This window comes from Monopterus albus, unplaced genomic scaffold (assembly GCF_001952655.1).
Source record: "Monopterus albus unplaced genomic scaffold, M_albus_1.0 scaffold45.1, whole genome shotgun sequence".
Classification (NCBI taxonomy): domain Eukaryota; kingdom Metazoa; phylum Chordata; class Actinopteri; order Synbranchiformes; family Synbranchidae; genus Monopterus; species Monopterus albus.
In genome coordinates this window covers 1,337,892-1,347,861 of record NW_018127925.1, presented here as the reverse complement: position 1 = coordinate 1,347,861, position 9,970 = coordinate 1,337,892, and the positions used below count along the sequence as shown (strand labels likewise).

The following is a 9,970-nucleotide window of genomic DNA, read 5'->3' as shown; positions in this document are numbered from 1 at the left end:
TTTGCTATTTTGTGCTGAACATATCTGATATGAGATTTCCAGGAGAATTTGTCATCAACTATGACACCTAGAAATTTAATTTCATATACTCGTTCTATATTAGCTCCCCCACTTTTCAATTGAAGTTCATTATCTAGTCTACGATTCCCAAATACCATAAATTTAGTTTTATCCAAATTCAGAGATAGTATATTACTATCACACCATTTCTTTATCTTCTCAAGTTCCTGTGAAACCTGTCCAGAGAGTTGCTGTAGGTTTTCACCCGATGCCCATATGGTAGTGTCATCAGCAAAAAAAACCACTTTCACTAAATCAGAAACCTTGCATATATCATTCATGTATAATATAAATAATTTAGGTCCCAAAACAGAACCCTGAGGCACTCCACATACAATGTCCAGCTAACTTGATTTATATTTGCCCAACTTCACAAATTGCCGCCTCTGTGTCAAATAACTTCTAATCCATGTCAGAGCCATTCCTCTGATCCCATATTTCTCTAACGTGTCCATTAATAATTCATGACTGATTGTGTCAAATGCTTTTTTTAGGTCAATAAATATTCCTATCGTGTATTTCTTCTCATCCATAGCACTTGTAATGTCCTCCATCAGGTCGGTAATGGCCAAAGATGTCGACCGGTTCAACCTAAAACCATACTGGCAATCAGAGAGGATTTTATAAAAACTTCAGCTCTGGGAAACATGTCCATAGTTTCCCAGAGCTGAAGGTGACATCTTCAACTATCATTAACCTGATGAAACATTTCCCATTTCCTCACATCTTTGGCTGTTTATTGCGGCTGACAAAAACTCATCTACTTCAGTCTGAGAAAAGTGTCCAACCATGCATGTCATGGTTTTATGGAGGACCACTCAGATGTATCAGCCTCCTGATGCACTCAACAGATCTGATGCCTTCATTTTCAAATCATTTCTCTGTTATTTGTGATTGAACAACTGGCATCTGTGGCTGCTCTTCTTTTATTCGGTATTGAAGTCTGGCCTGCATACACAGACACTCCTCACTTTACCCAATATAATAAACAAGGAACGTGTGAATTCATGTGAGGAAACTGGGAAATGTCATGAGGAAAACTGTGCTAAATTGGAGCTGAATGGTTCAGTCTGAAACGTAACACATTTAAAGAGCAACTAAAAAGCAGAAGTGGTCGACTGAGTTCATCAACTGTTTAGAGCCAAAGGGAAAAAAATATAATGTTTTACTAATCACTTTAATTATTTCTATAAATAATAATTTATTCAGTATTCCTTTTGATCACCACTTTTGGTCCTCCACAGTTCTCAGCTCTCATTATGTGCAAGATTATTGTGATTACCCAGTCCTTGTCTCAGGAGGGGTCCACATGGGTGACTGAAAGAAACCTTGACTTATTGCCAACATGTTTTTAACTGTTCAGTGTTGCTGCAACTTCAGAAAGACTTTACACACACATTTGGCCATCCAGGTGTCCGAGTGATAAAATTAAACAATTCAAGGAGGAACAATCACTCCTCAAGTAAACTGTTGCAACTTGTAGACATATAAATAGTAAAAACCTTTTATTATGGACACACACGACAAAAAGGTTGGGGAGTACTGGCCTCAGATGTCTCTTGTGCATAAGCCATAATAGCTTAATGTCTCTTTTTGTACTTGGACTACATTTTTATCAGTTATCCGATGAAGTCGAGGGACATTACACTGTCTCTGAAGTCAAGGTGACTGAGATTCCCAGGTACTCCTGCACCTTAGGGACCTGCTCACCCTTCTGCCAGGGAGACAGGCAAATGGTTTGGTCTCTTGTCACTAGAAGAGGCCACATGACCACTGGATAACATGCAGTCACACACTCATGATCATGGTGAGCTAATGCAGAAATAATGACAAACACTCCAAGAGGCTTGAGGATACACACACATTCAGCTTTTCCATGTTAAATGAGGATAAAAAAGTGGAACCAGTGGTGTGTTAATCCACATGATGTTTCTTGACTCTGTCTTTTGCAAACTGTCAAGAAGTCGCAAGGTTTGATATCACATAAATGTGGAGTTTATTTTAATCCACAACAGTTTCTTTCTTCCTGTGTGCCTTTATATCTACACTGTGGAGAGGAAGCACGTTCTCAATGTGAGGGCAGCAGCTGACGCCTGTCAGATGCGATTGTAAAGTGGATGGGTATATGCGTGTGTGTGTGTGTGTGTGTGTGTGTGTGTGTACGCACATGTGTGTTGCCTAAGCAAATGGCAGCCACAGTGTCAGGTTGAGCAGAGCCACACACCCTTTTCATCTCCGTCCAGCTGTCCCCTCTTCCTGTCTTCCCCATTTGTACGGCTGTACCCAAGTGACACACAGAAACACACACGCAGTATATCCACAGCTATCCACATAAACACAGCCCTAATATAATGCACTTTTTTTAATTTGCTTTTCTTAAAATGATCTCTCGGAGCCAGAGTACTGTTATGTCTTAATTTGGTAAAGTCCTTAGATTGTCTTTCCTCATCGCTCTTTCATACTTGCTACTTTCTGGTGTGTTGTGTTCACACTCGTTGGTGATGTTGACAGTAATTATTTATGGCTTCTGTTTAATAGGTTGCTTGGAGGACAATTGAAGAAATTAAGTTGGTTAATCAACCCTTCAGTCGCCTTGTTTTCTTGTCCATTACACAGCCATTAGGTCTGTGTTTTCTCGTCCCACTCTCACTTTGTTTCTCAGCTACACTGTTGTGTTGTTAGCACGGTCCTTACACAACACACACACAATCAAAGGGATGACGCTTCTTAATGTTAAAGCTGAGTGTTCTGTCTTTTATCAGCGGCAATCAAATGTTGTTGTTTTTACTCCCCATGAAAAAAATTGAAAGATACGGCTAAGTCAGGGTGTTACAGTATCCCACTCCGTGTGTCCAAGCCAAGTGGTGGCATCTTTTTCTGTTATTTAGCTGGAATGAAATGAATAGTTTTTAAAGCTTTAATTAATACGCTTGTACAGTGTCTTCATTCCTGCAGCCTGGGTAGGGTGGTTTATGTGTGTGTGCTTGTGGTTTCAATTCTGCTCCCCCAGGAAGGTAGAGCAGCAACCATGTGGCTAAGGATAATGATTTTATTGATTCTTTGTTCTTCACACTTTCTCCCTTCTTGCCTCAGTTTATTAATTTTGTTTCAGTTTTACTGAACATTTACAAGCAGCATTTTCCTCTGTCTGGGCACTCGGTAGCTTTAATTTTCCATTTACTTTGCTGCCGTACGTATGCATCCACGAGTTCTGTTTTTTCTCTTCAGCGATGCTGGTTTGATATAAGTAATGCTGTTATAATATCGAGCTGTCCATTGTGATGGACTAAAATTGTTCGACCAAATCCCAGAGATATCTAATTTGCTATCATAAATTCTGAGGAAAAATATTAAATATTAATAAGTGAGCAGCTTCAAGCATTCAAAGTTTGTCATTTCTGCTTGAAAAATAACTAAAATGATTATCAGAATAGATTTATTTTCTGCCAATAAACTGATTAAGCTGTATTGTACAGCGATTTTTTTTTTTTATGCCTTTATGGTAAATGGTAAATGGACTTTATAAAAGAAATGTCAAACAAGTGCCTCTGTTTTCTCTTTAGATAAAAAGGGGACAGAATAAAAAGTCCTTTGAGTTCTTTCCTTTGCATTTGGTGTATTTATCCTTTGCTCAGCACTCCTCCATGCAGTGCCCCCCGCCCCCAGCCTTGGTATAGTGAATTAGCATTGCAGATCATTACAGTTGAAAAGTACTGTCAGGGCCCCCACTCCCTCCTGTATTTTCTGCCACTCTAAGCACAACAGTGAATCACAAACACAGCCTCTGGGGAGCGAATACACTGCTGGACTCGACCTTTGGTGCTTAATATCGGAGCTCATGTTTATTCATGGAGGGCATTAGGTGTTTGATTGGGTGGGTCACCTGCATCGATGGGCACAAAATCACCATTCAGGATGTGGGCTTCTTAATCACTTTCTTGCTAAAAGTCCCAACACACAAGGATACACAGGTTTAATGAGCAGCAGTAAAACTAGGAAGCTCAACCAATATGGTTCATAATCAGTCTTTTCAATGTTTGTGATTTATGTGATCATTTTAAGAGTTTTTGGTTATAGGTTGTTGGTCTGAAGATCAGCTTGACCTGAAACCTCCAGGGGGCGAATCATCCTCAGATCTGCCAGTGGGATTAATCTGCTCATTGCCTGCTGTTTTTTGGCCATAACTCAATTTCCTCTCTTGTTTGCAAAACTGCCCTAAGCTCTGGAGGAAATCTGGCAGCAGCAAACTCAATCTCCCAGCTAACTCAGTATTACCCTCAGTGACCAGACCTCGCCCTAATTCTCTGACCAGTTATTAAAGCCTCATGTTGCCCGTCACTCAAGTTACATCATAAATACAGCTGTGAATTTCTGCCCTCGAGTGTTTTCTCTCTGCATCATAGAACAATCTGTTTGACATTTTAGCGTTGTTGTAGTACTTGACACCAAGACTCGGACTGATTTTCAGGACTTGACTTGGATTTGAGCAGTGATAACTCAAACTTGGACTCGAGTCTGATACGTTATTCACCCGCTGTGCTTAATATCGAGCTTGATGACTTGGACTTGGGAAGTGGGGACTGGAGACTCTAGGTATAGTGACTCGACTACAGCGCTGCATCCTAGTATATCAGGTTTTCACTCTGAGTTGTTTTCAGGAAGCAAATGGACAAATGTTAACTCAAATATGCATGTGGTTTTTCTCTAACAGGTTGCAGGGGAACAGAAATATCACCCAGAATGCTTTACCTGTCTGAACTGCAGGACGTTCATCGGTGATGGAGACACGTATGCTCTGGTGGAGAGATCCAAACTCTACTGGTAAATATCAACCACTATAAGATAAAAGAAATGCACACAAGGTCGGTGAAAATTAAGCAAAACCATAACATCTGGTTGCAAAAGTAAGACAGGTTTTAACACATTTTAAATCATTTTAATTCATCCAGTAAAGCAACATCTTGTCCCAAACACGTTTGCTACCTCTTTTGTTTTATAACTTCCTTCTTCCTTTCCATCCATCATTTCTTCCCTCATCCCATCATCCCTTTTCTGCTATTCCTTTATGGCTCCAGTGGCCACTGTTACTACCAGACCATTGTCACCCCGGTGTCCTTGCCGGACTCGCCATGCTCACGGATCCCTCACACCGTCACGCTGGTGTCCATCCCCGCCTCTTCCGAGGGAAACAACGGGCGCAGAGGGCGAGGTTTCTCAGTGTCCATCGACCAGCCTCTCAGCCCAACCAACGGCTACAGCCCTGAACATGGACACACTGTCAGAGTCTCCCAGTGAGTATCTCAGCCTGTGTGTGTGCGTGTGCGTGTGTGCATGTTTTGTTTTGTACAAAAAGAGACTGAGAAGAAGAGCAAGAGTTGACTAGGAAGGGGAGAGTAAGTGAGGAGGGGTCGGTGTGGTGAAGGACAAAGGATGAAGGATTTAAATAGAGGACAGGGTGATGGATATTATTCATTTAACCTACAGTATATAATAGAGTGGAAGCAAAAGAGCAGAAATCATTGTTATTCAAATGAGATGAGACTTCATCAGCCTTCAGGTCTACATGAAAATTATTCATTGTGTTTAAAGAGTTTTTTCTGTTCTTTTTTCTTAACCTTTATCCAGGGTGGATGCAGACTGCATCAGTCCAGATGTGAAAAACTCCATTCATGTTGGAGACAGGATTCTGGAAATCAATGGGACCCCCGTTCACAATGTTCCTCTGGATGAGGTATTCACCACACTGGCCCTTTGTCCCTTGTTACTGATTATACCTTACTGTAAATATGCAAATGAAACCACAGTGTATTGAATTTTCCTTTTGTGGAGCAGCTATTCTAGAAAAATGCTACCCAGCACAGATATTACAGATATTAACCACCTACAGTAGCGAACAAGAAATAACCAAACTTTAATTTGATCTATTCTGACATTAAGTAAATAGTAGGTGAACAGTTAGTTGGTGGTGAATACAAGAACTGACCTTTTAGTGATGTTACTGGGGAGATCAAATATTCATCTGTGCTGAAGGTACTAAGTAGCAGATATAAATGTTTCATCTTGTTTTGAACATTCAATTAGGTTCCAACTGAGCACTATAAAGAGGAACATCATCCATTAGACCTTTGCCTCAGCTATAATAGAGAGCTCTACTGTTCTAATTTTGGACTCCCCTCTTCCTCTCCAGATTGACCTGCTGATCCAGGAGACAAGCCGTCTGCTGCAGCTGACTATTGAACATGATCCTCACAGTCAGGGGCACAAAGGAGGCTCCTCAGAGGCTGAGGATCAGGTGGACGGCCCCCTGTCCACCCCTCTGTCAGAGGACCCCAGCCCCATCCTCCCCATCACCCAGCCTCCTAACTCCAACATCAGCAACCTGAGATCCCGCATTATCACGTAAGAAACGAGCAACTTTAATGCCTTACAGTACCCAACTTTACTGTAGGCAACACTTCTGTTGAAATGCACTAAATGTGCAAGAGGTTCAGTGAATATGATCATCTGGTGATAAACATTTTTGCTCAACCCACAATTGGCAGCAGTTTCACTTCTGTATGTCTTGTAATTACTAACCTTTCTAAAGTGTGTTAAAACCTAATAAACACCGTTTATGTTTCACGAAAAGCAGAAGTTATTTTGACCTCTTTGGTTTGCTTCACTGAAGTGAGGTGTAGCTGATTCCACTCTTTTGACTGCTAAAATAATAATAAATAATTATGATTAAATGTTTGATTGCCAGAAATGTATTTTTTAGGTTCCATTTTAACTCATGTTAGCAGCTTCAGAAGCTTAGAGCATGTTTATGATATTCTTTTGACTATGCTCTTAGCATAACCTGTATCTGCCTTCAGTAAAGAATGAACTGTTTCTAATGTAGCTTAAAGTGGTAATCAAATACTCTGCTCCCCTCTCTTCATTCTCTTCTTCATCTGTTTCCCCTTCTCTCCTTTCCCTTCTTCTTACTTTGTTTGCCTTCCCTCTATCTCTTCAGACGGAGCTGCAGCATTGATAAGTCACCAGGTTCCAGCAACACGGCGTCCCCCATTTCCCAAAGGAAGGATATTAACCGATCCGAATCACTTCGTGTTGTGTCCAGTCGTACTCACCGCATCTTCCGCCCGTCTGACCTCATCCATGGAGAGGTGCTGGGAAAAGGCTGCTTTGGACAGGCCATTAAGGTATATTTGGGCATTATGGAGACACTGCCAGGCTGTATGTGAAGCACATGTGTGGTGTCACACTTTAAATATCCAGAAGGTGGCAGCATTGTGATAAATAAGAAGGTGGGGAGACACAGGAGGACGTAACACATCTTGGAATTTTCAAAATTCCCTTACTGACACATAAGAGTTGGAATGAAAATGTCACAACCAAATGTTTATGGTTAATTATGCAAAGGAGTAATGTCACCTAGGTTGTTGCTCAACTTGATTCATTACATCACTGTGTGTTATCCAGGTTACCCACAAGGAGACAGGGGAGGTGATGGTGATGAAGGAGCTGATTCGCTTTGATGATGAGACACAGAAAACTTTCCTGAAAGAGGTGAGTGGAGGAGGATAATCCCAGATGTTACAACATTTATGAACGTAATCCTACGTCTACTTAGTTGTCCGTTCAAGGCTGAATCAACTGTTTGCTTGTCCTTAGGGAAAATCTGAAGTCAATAAATATTGACCTCAGATCATAAAATGATTAGTATGATCACAATGAATACAAACAGAATTGTAGTCCTGTATTAGTGATGATTCAGTGCTAGTCCAAGTTTTGAAATGAGAGTAGCCAGTAGCCAAAAGTCAGTGAAGTGGGTTTCCCAAAAACTGTGGATGAGCAGAACATAGTTTATGTCTTACATAAAGCCTTAGTTTTGACCTGACCTTCCATTAATGTGAAAAGATTACAGAGAATGATCCATACACCGAAATGTACAGTTTGAGTTATTGCTACCCTTGAAGTGATCTAAATTTGGCCTGATGTTCCTGTTTGATGTTCAGTATTGTAGTCACTCTTCCGCCCGGACTAACTGAGGTGTTTGAAGTTTACAAAATAGTTCCCCTTTAGTTGTGTGTCTGTATGTGTGGGGTTTTAGTTTATTATTAGGCTGAGATAATGCTGAGCCTTTGCTTTGTAATTGGTGTGGATGATGAAAAAGGACTGGCTATAAAACACACCCTGGCCACATGTTAAGCATGGCTATTACTCCCAGTGGCTGTTTATTGGTAGGTGGCCCATGTCTCACATTACTGACTCTTATGGGGTCTCATTTGGTGCTCCACAGCCTCTGTAGTGAAGATTAGAAAGGGCATTTCCAACAAAGATATCATGTGACTTGAAGGGTAATGTTTCATGTTTATGTATGGATAATAGGGACCTGCCGCCTCCACCTTCATCACCCTGTCAGCCCAGTCACCAGGGAAGGAAATGTTTTATGAGATGTCAGAGTCATGCTTTGAGCAGTACCTGTAACCTCTTATAACCACACTTGTAGCATTAAACACAGGTAGTTTATCTGTTTAAATAAAAACAAAACAGTAATAGTACAAATCAGTAAACTGAACCTTTAGTTCAGTTACAATGGGTCTCAAAGGACAAAACTTAAGTTTTTCAGGTATCATCAATATTTGGTTCAAAAACTTGTGTCCGGTAAATACAACCAGTTAGCTTAGCTTAACATCAAGGCTGCTTCCAAACAGAAAATAATCTTGCATGTAACTTCCTGCAAAACCACAATTTGTTTTTACATTTTGGTTTTTAGCACAGATTTAATAAACAAGAAAACAATGCGACTGTATATAAAGATGGAAGATGTGACAACTCCCAGAAGTGAAGCCACCACAAGTCAGCTGCCCTCCAGTGGCCGGTTGTAGTGTAGGTCTTAAACCCCAACCCCTTCAGATGGGACATGAGCCAAACTGAAAATTAAAAGCACAAATCAAATAAAATTTTCCCAGAGGTGATTTCTGTCACTTTTGGTAGCTATTATCATGATCTGTGTCCAAGTGGGCATTTTTCTGGTAAGTTATTTAATGATGTAGAAAAAGAGGTATGTGGGTTCTCTCCGGGTACTGCAGCTTCCTCTCGTAGTCCAAAGACATGCAGATTAAGTTGGTTGTTGACTTTAAATTGTCTGTGAGTGTGTGTGGTTGTTTCTCTACATGTCAGCACTGTAATAGACTGGCGACCTGTACCCTGTCTCTCACCCAGTGTCAATGTTTTCAACCAACAACAAGAAATCAAATTAAGCTTGTATCCAACAGTTTCAGACTATTCCTTTTTATTTTGCCAGTGTTAATAAGATATTGTATTATCACATTAATGTTCAACTCAATTAATTGATATACATTTAAATGTATGGCACCAGCAGTGATGTGTTTACAGCTTAGCCAATAGTGAGATCCTTCTAACCTGAGCATTAATGTTTAAAATGGTCCAGGTAAGTGTTAACATTCATAATAAGTTAGCAAGGTAGCTAAGATCCTAAAATATCCTAGAGCATTTTTTTTACCAGACAAAATGCTTTTGCACCTCTGCTTTTGGCTTATTGTAGAGAAGATATGTAAGGCAGGGTTGATGCATTTGACACGATGTGAAACTACTTGTTGTTTGATCAGGTGAAGGTCATGCGTTGCCTGGATCACCCCAACGTGCTTAAATTCATTGGAGTCCTCTACAAGGACAAGAGGCTCAACTTCATCGCAGAGTACATAAAGGGAGGCACCTTGAGGGAAATCATCAAGAAAATGGTGAGAGGAGGAGTGTGTGCCTGCATGAATACGAGTGTGTCTGTTTTCTGTTCAGTAGTCAAAAAGCATGCGGTAATTGAGGGAATACTTCTGTCTTACGCTGCCTCAGGCAGAGCCTAGTGTAACATCTATACGCGATAGTTGTGACCACAAGTGTTATGTTT

General features: G+C 40.6%; 1 protein-coding gene across 3 annotated transcripts in view; it reads left to right on the top strand.

Moving 5' to 3' along the window:
• limk1a (LIM domain kinase 1a) overlaps positions 1-9,970 on the top strand; it is a 49,531-nt gene that overhangs the window by 33,589 nt on the left and 5,972 nt on the right. For all 3 annotated transcript variants that reach the window (XM_020600186.1, XM_020600187.1, XM_020600188.1), the window contains 7 exons: positions 4,772-4,881; positions 5,136-5,351; positions 5,686-5,791; positions 6,248-6,459; positions 7,055-7,241; positions 7,522-7,608; positions 9,675-9,806. In XM_020600186.1, coding sequence (XP_020455842.1) covers positions 4,772-4,881; positions 5,136-5,351; positions 5,686-5,791; positions 6,248-6,459; positions 7,055-7,241; positions 7,522-7,608; positions 9,675-9,806 — 1,050 coding nt within the window. The remainder of the gene's footprint in view (positions 1-4,771; positions 4,882-5,135; positions 5,352-5,685; positions 5,792-6,247; positions 6,460-7,054; positions 7,242-7,521; positions 7,609-9,674; positions 9,807-9,970) is intronic.